We start from the raw sequence: 15,769 nt of genomic DNA, 5'->3' as shown, positions 1-15,769 counted from the left end.
ACATACAAGTAACATTCATATACATATTCCCACCCACATGTATAGGTGGATGTAAATATGTATAACACACACGCAAACACACACACACACACACACACACACAAACACACATACACACTGAGTTAATAAATGGAAATCTGCGTCCTACAAAATCCCATCAAAATCAACTGACAAAAGAGATTTGGGAGAGAATCGGGCAATCATGCTCACTTTTCTGGCTTCATGGAAAAATCAAATGGCAACAAAGAGATTCACATCTATCAGCTTCCTAAATACACCTGCTTGTACCTCTCTTTATGGAATAGATACGTCCAACTGTGCAACAAGAAAAGTCAAAGTTATTCTGCAGTCTTTAAAGGCACTTTGCTGAACCAGCAAAACTAAAAACTAATTGTTTATCTGGAGCAACTGGCCACCGAGAGAAACAGTCCAAAGAATGAAGATGTTAATACCCAATGCAGCCACTGCCAGGTTAAAGAGAATATGTTCATGGGTAGTTAATGTTGTCATCTTAACTTTTAGTTCACTATGATCTTCTTTTACCCATGCAATCATTTTATTTGCAGAACCTATCCATTTTTTGTTTTATTTTGAAAAGTTGCAGTTTATTCAAAATATTTCTTAGTTAAGCTCTGAAGTCTAAGCTTGAGGGGCACTCTAGCTTTCTAACTGTCTATTGTCCCAAACTCATCCACAGGAAACAACTCCATGATGAAATATTTAGCCATCTCGCTGAGTGCTGTTCTAATACGGATTTAGTTATTCATGCTGCTGCTGCTCATTCTCACAGACAAAAAGGCAGAAACAACAAAGGCAACATCAGGATTTGTGTAAAGCATTATGCAGTTAATACATCAACTAAGGACCCACTATAATATTCAAATGATACTCCAAACAGCAGGGTGAAGCCAGAGATAACGTTCACACAACTACCAACAAATCATCAGCAACCGACGGCTGTAACAATTACTCAATCAAACCTAACTACACAGCAGTATGCATAAAATAAACCTGACCACACAGAAATACAGCACTTCTACCGTAACGATGCAGTTTTGTGCTACATCTGCCTTTGCTTTGATACATAAACACAAGATATTCCTACCTGACCTCTATGATGTTTGATGCCATTTGTGTTTTTTCCAAGAAGCCATCAATTCTTTATGTTAATCCCAAAGAGAAAACACAGTGAGCTCCTAAAAAGAACTAGCCATTCTCTACACATCTCACTGCAAGTTTGGGATAACAGATGTCATATATTACTTTTCAAGAGCTGTGCTGAGAGAATGTTCTATAGAAATCAAAGATTGTAAAATTGCATTATTATATATTTCGGGGATAACTGGGAGCACTTTTGGTGCTTTATAAGGGGAGACGTCACATTTTTCTGGGGAGGCAGGTATGTTGAAAAGTAACCCAAGACATGCCTTGTCCCAAACTCCACCGACAGATACGCCGAAAATGGCAAATCCTTCTGAGGAGTGTAAGTCAAAATTCTGTAATGCAAGTAATACCACAACTGGACCACAATGGGGACCATTGCACCATTAACAGAGTGGGGCAGTGAGAGGGAGAGGTACAGTAACAGTAAGTGTAACAGAGCGAGAGAGAGAGAGTGAGTCTGAATATGAAGAATAGTTTGAATTATTCAGAGACATCCAAACAAATGGACAGATTCACAGATAGATAAGACAGACAGCAGGCCAGTGGAGAAGAGTGAAAGAAAGAGACAGCGTGGTAGCGTGACCATGATGGCTTGCACTCATGACGAAGCACTAAAGATACCACACCCATAAGGGAAGGGGGGGCAAATTGCAAGCCATGGGGGAGGTGGGGGCAGCGGGCACCATGGCAACAACAATAGTCACTCAGGGAATGTCACAAGACTCCAGTTATACTAGGCCTGCACAAACAGTGTCCTTCACCATACACACATATATGTATATATAGAAACATGTGAAACAACAGCTACATAAACTCTGGACATGCTGCAGAAGATGACAGCGGCAGCGACAGAGGAGAGACAACAGGACGAAGGAAAAGCCAAAAGTTCTGGATCATACCATGGTTGGCGTAGCAGAAGGAGGGATGGAAGAATGGAGGGATGGAGGGATGGTGGAGGAGGAGGTAGGGAGGCGGACGAGGTTACCGTCGGAGCGTACCATTGGCCTTACCACAGGGGGGTGAGAGGAAGAAGAGGAGGAGGAGGGCGAAGAGGAGGAGGACGAGGACGAGGAGGAGTCAGCTGGCTTTAAGGAAAGGCAACAAAGATCAGCACCAGAGCAGCGCCTTGGTGTGTCTTGGTGTGTGTGTGTGTGTGTGTGCAGTATGTGTGTCTTTTAGTGTTATTATGTGAAAAGTAGTAAGAATTTCACAATAACCGCCAGGCTACTGAGGATCCAGTCTCTGATCAACCCTCACATGGTGAAAAGGTTTTAAAAAAGTATATATATATATATATATATATATATATATATATATATATATATCATCTGGGCCAGAAGAGAGAATTCTGCAAGATATTACTACATATGGAGACTGAACCCATCCTCTGTGAGGGACACGTCAGGCGGAATCACAGTACTAGAAGATTAAAACATGTGCCAACTTTAAACTATTGCTGAAATTGCCGTCCAACGCATTGAGGGCCAAAATAATGAAGGATTGTCTGGGGCAGCTGCAAAGGGGGAAAGAGCTGAGGGTGTACGTGAGCCCATGTGCTTGTGTGCATGATGGCCGATAGAAGGCGCGCCTCTGTAGCTATCTGTTTTTCTTTCTGCCAGCTAAAGCTAAAGTACAGTAACAGTGGTTGAAGCTTTAGCTTGACTCAGGCTACATTTACCAAATGCATCATGGCATTAAAGGGCAATGCCTCCTTCGACTGTGTGTTATTCAAGCATTTCTCTGACCTGAAAATAGCAAAGATCCAAGTGAAATTAGAACTTGAACCTACTTTTAGGTCAAAGACGCATCAGAATACCACAGTAAAAAAGGTTGAAGCCAAGGTCATCTCAGTCAGACAAAGGTGATTTTAGATGCTTTTGGAAATTGGAAGCCACTAGTATTTAAATAACATTGAGAAGCACAAAGATAACATATTGTAAGGAGACACCCACTGGTTCTCTCTGGTATTACAACATTTTACATCACTGGGGTGATAGATTAACTTCTAGTTGAATCTATGACTCAGGAGCTGTTTACTCTTTGGTGTTGGTCCAGTTAAAATACCTTACCACATAATGAAGAAATTAAAGGAATTTTAACAGAGCCATACACACAAATGTATGAATACACACATTAATGATGTACACACAGGAATAGGTTACTATATTTTGTCAAGATGCTTATAAACTAACAAACTCTTTGGGGAGGGATACATGGTTGATGTGTTTGTGTGTGTGTGTACATGTCTAAGGAGAAGAGCTGAGGCATTATGGTGTGAAAGGAAGGAAAGTTGGGAGGGAGGACAACTAGGAAGGAAGGGAAGGAAGAGTGATGGATAAAGGGAAGTCAAGGATGAGTTGGAAAGATGGGGAGGAAGGAAGGAAGGACGGAGAAAGGAAGGGATGATGACACGGATACACACTAAGTACAGACTAAATAAATACTGAAATATTGGAGAATGTGTGTGTTTGTCTGTGTGTATGTGTGTGAATGAAAAAAAGACCAGATGAGTCAATTTAAGCATAACTAAAATCTGCTTCACTTTCTACGTGAAATCGAAGCTGTGAACCACATAAGATTAAACTAAAATCATTCCTTGTTATCATATTTCTTATTATGAAGTGACACAAAGCAAATTACAGAGTCTACCATGGACTTCAAGGATTTGGACATGGGTTTTAAATTTAACCAAATAAAACAATCAAAGTCCTTTCAGGCTGAACTACAGTGATGTGAGTAACTGTAGTTTCAGCTGCTCGGATTTATGAGCTCATTTAAAATGACCGTGAGCCGTTTTCTCACATTGCATGTTGTGTTTTCAAGCAACAATTGCATCAGTTCAGTCAGTTCAAAAGGTAAAACGGGTCTCTTGAGAACATTGTTACCCTCGAATTGAGGTTCGGGTTTGACTCATACATTTTAAGTTGTAATACTGAAACACAAAACTGCATTTTTATTTTCTTATTAGAAAAACAACACTAACTTGTGTATGTATGTATATATATATAAATATATATATAAATATATATATATATATATATATACATACATACATACATACATACATACACATACATACATCAGATAATCTCTGAGGATATATGAAAAGTATGAGAGACCCGTGTTACCCAGCTTGCATTTCAGGTGAGCAAGCAGCACCGCAAACCAACGAGAAAGAAGACAGAGAAAGAGAGAGATAAACATCCATAAAAGAAGAGTTAAGTGAACTGAAAAAGCTCAGAAAGAGAAGGAGAGAGATGGAGAAGAGGAGGCATTCCGAACAGAGAAAGAAATAGATGCAGTCCATACTGGCATCGTCTGCAAGACACCGCTCAGAGCAAACCACTACAAATCTGTTCACACTACTTCTACTCAAAACAAAAAAGTAAAAGAAAAGAGACAGGATTTAAGAAGCACCCGCAGGTTGCTGGGGAGAATTAGAGACCCAAGGATTAAGAAAGTATTCTGATTCGATGACCACAAAAAGTGCAGCTAATCTAAGTCAGCAAGCACCCAACAGAGCAGCAAAGTGGGTGCACTCAAACGAGAGATTTTAGCCATTTTATATTTACTTAAGGTGATAACATTTTAAAAGCTGGCCTGTTACTGCACCTCACTGTGTACTTAGGAATGCAATGACAGAGAGGTAGCCATTAGCAAGCTGCTACTATTAGTTTCTAATTGCATTGCTCAGTACGTTAAAAAGCATTCACCTGTGCTTTATCGCCTGGATAAGTGCAGTAGCAGGCTAAAATCTAAAATGTCTCAGTGACGGGGTCCCAGATCAAAAACAGACAAGTTCTCACAGGATTGAAGTGCGGAGGGTTTCTTAAAAAAGACAAATAGAAAAGGTAGCTTGGGCATCTCATCACCCAAATCATTAAAAGCCACCAGAGAAGAAGAAAAAGAAAGACTTGGGCCATGCCTTTAGGTTAGGGGTGAGAGAGGATACTAATGAAACATTCAGGAAGAAAAGCAAACCAATCAACAAAATCAATCAAACCAAATCAAAGGCAATATCCAAACCAAAGCGTCAAGTGCAGCATCAGTGACTTGTATTGATGACAAAGATGTATATCTCTGGCCCATTGAACCTCAGAATAAAAGGTGGCTGATCGATCAGTGGTTGTATACTGTCACTTCCCAAATGTCTCTGTTAAGTGTCTATGAATACATTTATACACTCCTCTATCACCGCCTCACTCCCCTGACACAACAATCATGTAATAACTAGACAGAATAATTGAATGAAACTATCAGAGTACAGTTTTTAAATGAGCCGCTGTGGTTTCTAAGCAGCTTTGTCAGCCTCTCGTGGGGAAAAATGGATTCCCTTTCTAAAGGCCCGAAAACAACAGCCAAGCTCATACACCCTTGGGAAACACGAACCTTATTTGTATGCCTGACCAGTGCCGTCTGAGGTGAAACACACTGCATTCCACCATGGGGGAAAATACCGGTGAGCATGTGTGCATATCTTTTCTGTAACTCAAACCAGCAGACTGAGGGTGTGAGAGCAGTTTAGGCAAACCTCTAATTAATGTGCATCCCCATGTAGGAGAAATGCATCTATAATTGACGTGGCATAATCAGAAACTGTCTCAGTCTAACCTGAGAATTTAAATAGTTTTCTTTAAAAGGAACATTTTACGAAACGCGCTAATTTTCCTTGCTGAGAGTAAGCAAGTGTTGATCTTCTCATCTTGTTTTTGGGAAATACAGTGTATTTCCCAAAATGTAAAACTAATTCTTTAATGGATCAATCTTTTTCAGCACTGGCACAGTAATTACATTAAGTACAGCATTTAGAAGAGATGAGAGGCTGTATGTGTTTATTGCTTTGTAGAAACCAAGCAAGGCTGGTGTACGTGTCTTCATAAGCTGAAACAAATATACAACGTATATCAAAGTTACTCTCAGAGAGCTGCCGCTTGAGCTGATTTTAGTCCCACAAGATGTTTGGCAGACAGAAGTCGAAGCATCAAATGGAAATGACTGATACTCTCCCACAAAAAAGACCTTTAAAGTCTAAAGAATCTTTTTTCATGTGACATTTCGGACTGGTCATAGCATCAGCTCACACAGCTAAACTTGGCCTCTTCTAATGCTAAATTAAAAGTAGTTCTGTCCAGACCCACTCTGCAGTTTGCATGGTCCTCAGCCTATTCTCCTGCCAAAGAGCACTTTGAATATCACATGAATAAAACACCAATTATCCCTGAAGTGTAAATACGATAGACACTCAACATTTGACTTGTGTTTGGGGTATTCATTCTTATTCAGCCCCACTGTTGACCATAGGGCCTCCACGTCGATAATAAATGAATTCATACATACATTTACATAAATTTCATGGGTCCCAAGTAAATCCATTTATAGATCAAATTGTTCCCCATGTCTGCACATTACTATTGTTGGACAAAAAAAACAAACTGCAACTTGTATTTTTCTCATTTGAATTTAAAGTTTTTCTGGTGATTTATGAACTGAGAGCGTTTCACGACCCTAAGGTCAAATCACCATTGTTCAATAATCCGTATTCATTCCAGAAATGTGGATCTTTTCAGCAAACATTATATACAGCATCAGGCCTGGATATGCCACTTTTACATCTGCCATGCTATACAGTGTCCATCATGCCAGGGGAATGGACACTATCCCCTGTGGCAATGATAAAAGATCAAATAAATAGGAGCGCAAACCAAAAAGTGCTGAGGGAAAGCAATAGGTTCTATTGGCAAGTGCAATAGTTTTTGATGCTCAGCAGACCGAGGCATGAATACCTATCTGAAGCAGTTTCAAATATTAGAAAACCTATACGAAATACTGGAACTAAGAGAATAAAAATTTAACGTCAGCCTCATTACACTGCAGAAGATCAAAGCGCAGGAATTGGAAGGGTGAGATCATCGACAACAAGTTGTGAAACATGTTGTTTTAAAGCATCCATTGTTATTAACATTACAGTTTAACAAAATACAAATGACAATGTTAGTTCCCTAACAGCCAACATATTAATCATAACTCGACATCAAAAGGTATTTAGATGTCGAGGCTCAAAGCATAACTGTTCAGTATTTCACATGATTAAACGCTCTGTTCTGATTGCACTACATCTGGCTGTTTTCTCTGCCAGACTGATTCAGCCATCTCTGAAGTCCAAATGTGGTGCAGCTGAAGTCTCCTAATCATTTGAAAGCATGCGAGATGGGTATCGGCACTCTGTCTGTTTGTGTGTGTGGGAATGGCAGAGCAGGCAGGCAGGAAGGGAGGGAAGGAGTTGGACTACTTACGTTAACCTCAGTGATCGCTATGTCAACAATGCTACCCACAACTATCAAGGCATCAAATGTGTTCCATGCATCAACAAAATAATGCTGCGTAGGGGTGGAAAGAACAGAAAAACAACAGAAGAAAAGGACAGAACATAAGACATTTAAAAAATGGAAACAACGGAAATTAAAGGAGAGAGGAGAAAAATAAGATAAAAACATTATATACATGAGCATTGGAGTTTTTTAGTAGGACAGAGGGAAAGAATCAACAAAATTCAACGGCAAAAAAATAAAAGAAGGGGCAGTCTAAAAGAGATGGACAGCAGGAAGAGCAGCGGCGATCGGTCATGCTTGTCCATGAGGAAAATGTCAACAACAGGAACAGTACAGAACAAATTGCAACAAAATCACAACAAAAAAATGCCCCTGTTGCTGTAGTTAAAAAAATGATGTGTAAGTCTGTTTGTGATTGGTCAGTGAGTTAGTTCAGTTAGTGAGGGAATTAAAACCTGAGGACATGTCACAGTCTCATATGAAGTGGACAAAAAATTAAGAACCCGACAACATCTGAGATACTGTAAGGAATAAGGAAGGAGCACGCAAGGCAGGAACCCTTAGTGTTCAATGCTAAACCCGGCCTCTGTTCTCTCTACTTTTTAAGATACCCAGGAAGAAGCTTGTTCTTGCTCAGGCACCCTTGTGGTTAGGGGTCCCCTGAGTAGCAGCGGCCATCTTGGAGTTAAAGATGGAGGGAGAGAAGGAGAAGAAGGAAGAAGAGAAAAGAAGAGGCAGAGAAAAAGGGAAGAGAGACGAAGAGAAAAGACAGGACAACACAACACAGAATAGCCACAAAGGAGAGGAGAGTGGCAGGAAATGAAAGATTCAGAAGAAGCAAGAGGGCACAAGACAGAGAGAAAGAGGGAGCGACAAGGAGAGCGAGAGTGGGCATCGTACTTACGTTGATCTCACTGAGAATGACGTCTATTATGCTGCCAATTACGATGAGGAAATCAAACACATTCCAGGGATCACTAAAGTACCCCTACACAGGATGAGGTGAGCAGGAGGAGGAGGAGGAGGAGGAGGAGGAGGAGGAGGAGGAGGGTAAGAAAGGTAGGTTAGAAGGAAAACAACATCTGCTGCCACTTCGCAGCCCTATTAAGGTGGTATGAGGTTATACAGTACACTGAGGAAAAGGACACATTTTCATTCTAATGAACAGAATCAACGTGTTTCCTTAGCACTATCTGTTCATCAAGTGCAGCTGAATTTCCTGCCCTGGTGTGGCGCGTTAGATGGCAGTTATCTATGTCGGCAATGCTGTGGCAGTGATTATACTGAAAGCCCACTTTGTTTGTTTAATTTATTGAGAGCAATTCATCATCATTAGCGGTACAAAGTGAGTATTTATGAAAAACATCCACATAGCTTTAGGCCAAAACAGTATTATTATTTAGGGTGGTAAAATAAAAATATATTTGATGTACTGTAAAAGGAGCTTAGAAGGGTTTTGTTATGTTCTGATGTAGACACACAGCTTCATTAGAGTTGAATTCGGAGATGCAGACAAGATCTAACAAGGGTCATTTGGAAACGCATGGCCTTTTCAGAAACATTTCCAAATACTGTAAAGCAAATTACATTCAGATTCAGGGCTGATTGTTTTCCCATAGCACATTCAGATTTTTTCTAAAACTGTGGGCTAGGAAGGCTAATGATGTCACCAGGTTAGTTATTGCATGGCTAAAGACGGTTGGAAGTTGGAGCAGGGGAATTAGAATGACCACTGTCTGGATAATGAGAGGCTTCTACATTTTACACTGACTATATACTGACTATATACTGCGGTTCACCAACAGAATAACTGTATAACTTCCCCAAAAAAACAATTAGGTATGCACAAACAGATACCACTCAATTGTTGCAGGTAAATTGACGGCTGCAGAGAGATTCTAAATGAAGGCTAATCTCACTGATCAATTTTAAGCTTCATCATCTGACATCAAGAGTGAAGGGATCATCATAAAAGGTTATGCAGATATTACAAACTATTTCTAGACTCTATAGAGGTTTAAATTAAGTTGTCAGGTGTAAGCACCTTTAAGAAGGCCTTTTCTGTTTAGCCATGTGATTCTTTTTACTGTGTCTTTTTCTGTGATTTTATTCTGCCCTGTTTTAGCCTGTAGCACTTTGAGATTTAAAAAAAAAAAATGTCAAGTGCGATACAAATAAAATGTATTATTATTATTAAGCATATTAATGTCAAACCAGGGTTAAACATGAACAGAACTTAGCATTAAATTGATTTGACAAACTTATTTAGACACATATCATTTTTAAAAGTTGAGTTGGTGGACCCCAAAACAAATCAACAATGTGTTCAGACGTTTAGAACTAACACAGTAAAAAAAAGAAACCTGAGGAACAAGGCTGAGACAAAGAAACCTGTACACAAGTTAAAAGGCATTAGCACATAAAGCAAATGTTACTGGAGCTGGTTCCACTTGCGTGTTGACGACTGTAATACCTGGAAGTAAAAGTATTAGTGAGCTGGTCCTCTGTGTGTGCCGGAAGAGTTTACCAAAGTCAAGCCAATCAAAACAAGGAACATCCTAAAGATGCATCATCTCACTCATGTTACATTTTCATTAGCATTGTTCAAATGGCTTGGGAACATGTCAACATGCTGCACTTTAACTTATTATATAGACTTCATTCATGAAAGAAGGAAAACAGCTATCAGTTTGTATATTTTGTAAAGGTTTTCAACTTGTAAAGATTAACAAAATTACAAAACTGCTTTTAAAAATGTGATCTGATCAGTTTAACTTGAGAACAATATATAACATAATGCAGCGCAGCGTGAGGTCACTTCCCAAGCCTAAATGGTCCAAATAGATCATTATCTTCAAAAGCTATTACAAAATAACTATTTTTCATTATTATACATGATCACATTTTGTAAAACATGATTTGGATTTTATAGCTAAATGGAAAAACAAAATAATTTTAATTATAATAAGTTTTAATTAGTAGTTTAAAAAACCCTGACTCCCAAAAACTTGTGATGACATTCATTAACAAATAACTTACAGCAATTAACTCCACATATAAAATAAATAAAAAGTAAAATTTATGTTTTTTCCTTTAACCTGGAGTATTTAGAATTGATAGTTTAGAATTTGGTTTTGATGTACTGATTCTAATGAGCATAATGTGTAAAAGTGACACAGGCGCTGTTGCCAACTATACGGAAGGGAAAGCTAAAAGAAAGACAAGAAAATGAATCAGCAGGCTGTTTGACTTCACCCTCATATTTCTCCAGCTCACCTCAGTGTATTAAAGAAGTCAGTGAGCTGAAGTACAGAGTCAAAATGAACTGTAAATACAACTGTTAATACATGTTACTCAACTTTTGATTTACAACTTGCACTGTGCAACAATAGAGTAAAAATATAATATTAAAGTATGTTTTTGCTAATGTTCAAATATTTTCCTATAACCCTGCTGTAATAGGGGGAGGGCATTCCCATCAGTTAATGTTTAAATACCTACTGATGCACCACGAAGTGGTGGAATTGGACCAATAAACCCAGACAACTACATAACAACAACAGCAGGGTAACAAGGGAGCAGTGAGATTACACATAATGATGCCGTCCACTAATCATGTTTTAGATCCACAATATGGCAATTATCATCTGGAGGAAATTAAATAGGGATTATGAATATACAGTTCAACATCAGGGAGCAGTTATTTGCATTACATGTGAGTACATGTGAGCCTTAAACGTACAGCATTTGACTATTCTGTTATATTCATTGGTTGTAAGTTATTACTAATAGTAAGTAGATTAAACGTTTTTGATCTAGTATTTGCTATGCTGCTCTACTCTACTGTATTGCACTAGTTATTCTATTCTGCAGCTAGAGAAGTGGACCTACCCTGGGTTTGAAGGCGATCAGTTTAAGGATCATTTCCACAGTGAAGAGTCCAGTGAAGAGCATGTTGAGGATGTTCATGGCATCGTTGAAATTTTTGGTCTGTCCATGATGCTGCAAAGACACATAAACAACTCATTATTGTCCACAAAGAAGGGGGCTGTAGGGGGGTAATATTAACCCCATTGTAAGAGAGCGTACTTGCATTCTGTGAGAATGTTTGTGTGAGACTCACCTGCATGGCCAGACAGATGGTGTTGAGAAGGATGAGTGTGAACATCAGGTACTCAAAGTAGGTGGAGTTAACCACATACCACACCTTGTACTGGTAAGGGTTCTTGGGGATGTAGCGACGCAACGGACGTGCCTTCAAAGCGTACTCCACACACTGACGCTGTGACACACACACAAACACGTGAGCACACTCAAACACACATCTGCCTTTAACTTTTATCTGGTTATGTAGCTCCCCAACTCCTCATCACTCTGTACTCAAGACCACCGTGGAGGAAAAGCTGCAGAATTGTCTTTTGGCAGTCTAAAAAAGCGTCTCAGCTTCCATCCTCTGTGCATTTCCTTGTTCTTGCAGGGACACAGATCATCACAGAAAACACAGCTGCAGGGACTTCGCTCGGCTCTTTCTTTAAGCTTTAGTCTCATCTTCTGTCTGAACTGCTGCAGCTCCCTCCTGGCTGCACTCCTCAAGTAGTTCAGCCCCTAAAACTCTTGTTCAGCCTCTCCAGATTCTCCCATGTCTCACCCCCACTGCCTGGCCTCCATTCCCACTCCCTTGTGCCTCCTGAATGACAAAATGACTTTCCCACTTCAGTTAGAACAACACTCACTCTCCCTCTACTTTAACATGAAACCTTGTACTTCATGTCTGTCTTACTGCTAAACAAAAGCATAAAAACTGCAGTTATACGCACAAATCCAGTAATAGTTGATACAAAACAAACACTACCTGATTTTTGTCCAGCTCACAGTTCTTATATTCCTGCTCTCCTTGCTCCTGGAATGTGACGATGACGAAACCGACGAAGATGTTCATCATGAAGAAGGCGATGATGATGATGTAGATGATGAAGAAGATGGAGATGACCACACGGTAGTTGTAGACAGGCCCGACGTCCTCAGCGTGAGAGTCTATGGCCCGGTACAGTAACCTGAGGGAGGGCAGGGACAGATTCATTGACGGAGAGGAAGGTGGAGATTTTAGGACAGCAAGAGGGGGAGAGGAAAGGTGCTTAACCCTCAGTTAATCCAGTAAAAAGCTTTAATTAGCAGAAAGTATAGGGTAGGATATCAGGACGCTGCTGTAAAATTGAAAAGCAAGCACACAGTGTACATACAGTGCGCAGATCAAAACAAATTGTGTTTGTATGTAGACACACACCCTGGCCAGCCCTCGAAGGTAGACACCGCAAACAGAGCCATCATGCCTTGCAGGACATCGTCAAAGTTAAAGTCACTGTTCTCCCACACTCTCTGGGCTCTTTGAGGCTTCCCCACATCACCATCCTTATACATAATGTAGGAACCCCTGTAAATACAAGTACACACACACACACACACACACACACACACACACACACACACACACACACACACACACACACACATATATTCACGTTTTATCCAGTAGTTGCTATAAGAGAGAGTTCAACAAGCTTGCTTGCAGGAGGGATCTCTTACCTGCAGTCTGCATGAGTTTGTTTAGAGGTGTCGGTACAAAAGAAGAACTTGCCCTGATGGAAAAACATAGAAATGTACAACTCAGTATTGAAAAAAACATGATTACGACATTATCACTAAAGACATTCCCTTCCTTTCCTCCTACCTTAAAGAGCTGTACTCCGATACATGCGAACATGAACTGGAGCAACGTGGTGACGATGACAATGTTGCCGATGGTCCGGATGGCCACAAAGACGCACTGCACTACATGCTGGAAAACGCCCCAAAAATGATAGTGAGTATTAGGGTGTGGCTTTTGTTGTTAAGAAGAGAATATGTACATTTTATGTGTTGTGTGTCTTCAGACGTGTGAGCGCTCTAACCTTCAGTCCTTTGGCTCTGTTGATGGCCCTCAGTGGTCTGAGCACTCGCAGAACTCTCAGGATCTTCACCACATTAATTGCACTGGACCTGAAACACACATGGAATTAAACTACTGACCAGTCAAACACACATTTTACTATTAAGACAATTTGCAAGGTTGGGACAACTCACACACAATCAATAGCAGTTTGTTAACACAAACTGTAGCATGAGATTAAAAAAAACTCTAGAGATCAAGACAACACTCAAAAGCTAAGTAAATTAAAATCAAGATACAAGTAAATTGAACAACTGAAGCTAAATCGCATGACACTCAACAAAAAGTACAAAACTACATTTAAACAAATAAAAACTGAGAATAACCATGATTCTCTTTAAGATAAGTAAAGTTGGGATTAAACTGGACAAAGTCAAGAACACATCTTTACATAAAATATCACCTTAACAGAATGTATTCTGAAAAGCAATGATGCATATCATCAACCTACCCTTACCACTATGCTATAATATTATATATATATATATATATATATATATATATATATATATATATATATATATATATATGTATATATAGACAGATTTTTAACAGGAGATTGGCAGACAAGCACATTAATCTCAAGAAGTCAACGTTTATTGGTTTAAGTCAGCTGGTTAAATAATCAGATTACAGTCTGATTTGGTAAATTCTTATAACTACAGTAATGATCATATACTATACTTGTTGCACCTCCTCTGACAATGTTTAGAGTACTAATTATCTATCAAAATCAGGTTATAGACCATGTCTCAAGAGGCCATTAATCATAAATTCATAAAGCGTTTTAGTATAATTTGTCTACAATAGTAAAAACTTTTATTACAAAACTGTTTATGTAATAAAACACACAAATACATGTGCTTCATGGACAAACACATACAAGTACAACACAAGTAGACCAACACAAAGACACAAACAGGCAAACAGAGAGTTATTGTAAGAGAGTCAGTTTAAGCCAAAGGTCAAACAGCTCGTGACCTTTTAAAGGACATGGTTCAAAGGAAAAGGTTTTAACATACTAACCAAAAGAATCAAACCAATACCTTGACATTTTGAATTTTACAGTAAATGTTTGGAAAAAGCTTGAACATTGGTCCTTTGGTAATCTGAACTAGGCCTCCCAAGTGTATTATTACTGTGTGACGTTAGTGGGTGTCAAACATGCTAAAATTCTAGTTTTCCATTTTCTTCTACCTTTAATTTCAGTGTGGAAAGCTAATAAGCCAGTCATTCAGTTAACTGAAGAACAAATACAAAAACTTTTTCCTACGGTGTCACAAAGGCAGAGGGAAAAAAGTGTATTCAAAATGTCAATGTATCCTTTGAAGGGAGTGACTTTTTAGATGGTTAAAGGAGTGATTTAAAGGGAGTGACATTACTCTGTGTCGACTTTTAAACAGAAAGTAAGGAAAGACCCGTTGTGCAACATTTTACAAAGGAAGGTACAGTTTAAGGGCAGTTAAAGGTAGTTTATGTGGAGTGGGAATTCATCAGCAACATATCAGTCAAACCAGCTGTGAAGATATTCTTATAGTGAGACAATCCAGACAAATGTGAAGTGAATTTGAAACTTTTTAAATGTAGCAAAAATACAAAAGTTGTGCTTCAGTTAACTGGGTTGAAGGGAAAGATTAACCTGTTACACGCTGTCTGATTCTAAAACGTTTGCATAAAAATAATAAATGTACGTCCAGAGATAAGAGGTTAATAGTATCAAATCAGCCACACTGCCATAGTTCTTTTATGTGAACCAATGTTAGCCTAAAACATCTGACCTTTTACTAAATGTTGATATTTGTTTTACAACTGCTCATTTGCATATTAAATTACTAACATCTTTATAACGTTTTGCTATTTCTACAGCTTTACTTCGATGTGCACAGATACTTAAAAGGAAACATGGCAAGAGAGGTATACATTTAAAGTATCCATATCCCCAGAGAGATAGTGAGTAGTCACAGTACTGAAGGAAAATGTACAGTAAATACTGAGACTGGAGTAAAAAATAAATTGTTTATAGACACTACTAAATGCAGCACCATCACAATTAATTTGACTGTAGTGTTTTCAAGAAGAATCCCACACACGTACTACTTTTAACAGGCAAAACCACTGAGTTTTAGCATTAAGGTGCCGTTTCTATTGCCCAGGAGAGTTCAGCTTATCCAGAAATATGACAACTGAGTTTGAGCTGCCCCCCAAAAATATGTCAAAGAATAGATTACCAAACATATTAACATTCACTAGATGTGACGGTTGACTATAACATTAGAGGCCTGAGGGGAAC

The 15,769-nt window shown here is 39.0% G+C and overlaps 1 protein-coding gene across 6 annotated transcripts in view; it reads right to left on the bottom strand.

Annotated features, from left to right (window-relative positions):
- Positions 1 to 15,769, bottom strand: part of cacna1c (calcium channel, voltage-dependent, L type, alpha 1C subunit) — a 242,937-nt gene that overhangs the window by 13,511 nt on the left and 213,657 nt on the right. For 2 of the 6 annotated variants that reach the window (XM_068731360.1, XM_068731361.1), the window contains exons 26-35: positions 13,442 to 13,529; positions 13,222 to 13,329; positions 13,077 to 13,129; positions 12,778 to 12,924; positions 12,346 to 12,547; positions 11,617 to 11,775; positions 11,385 to 11,495; positions 8,398 to 8,481; positions 7,458 to 7,541; positions 2,163 to 2,249 (exon numbers count right to left, since the gene is read on the bottom strand). In XM_068731360.1, the coding sequence (XP_068587461.1) occupies positions 2,163 to 2,249; positions 7,458 to 7,541; positions 8,398 to 8,481; positions 11,385 to 11,495; positions 11,617 to 11,775; positions 12,346 to 12,547; positions 12,778 to 12,924; positions 13,077 to 13,129; positions 13,222 to 13,329; positions 13,442 to 13,529 (1,123 nt within the window). Of the gene's footprint in view, positions 1 to 2,063; positions 2,250 to 7,457; positions 7,542 to 8,397; positions 8,482 to 11,384; positions 11,496 to 11,616; positions 11,776 to 12,345; positions 12,548 to 12,777; positions 12,925 to 13,076; positions 13,130 to 13,221; positions 13,330 to 13,441; positions 13,530 to 15,769 lie in introns of all 6 variants that reach the window. The other 4 variants (XM_068731363.1, XM_068731362.1, XM_068731366.1 and 1 more) reach the window with 3 other exon arrangements.

This window comes from Cebidichthys violaceus, unplaced genomic scaffold (assembly GCF_023349555.1).
Source record: "Cebidichthys violaceus isolate CVI_PGR_0920_01 unplaced genomic scaffold, fCebVio1.0.p SCAF_51, whole genome shotgun sequence".
NCBI classification, from domain to species: domain Eukaryota; kingdom Metazoa; phylum Chordata; class Actinopteri; order Perciformes; family Stichaeidae; genus Cebidichthys; species Cebidichthys violaceus.
Note: the sequence above shows the minus strand (reverse complement) of the source record. Positions and strands in the feature narration are given on the sequence as shown.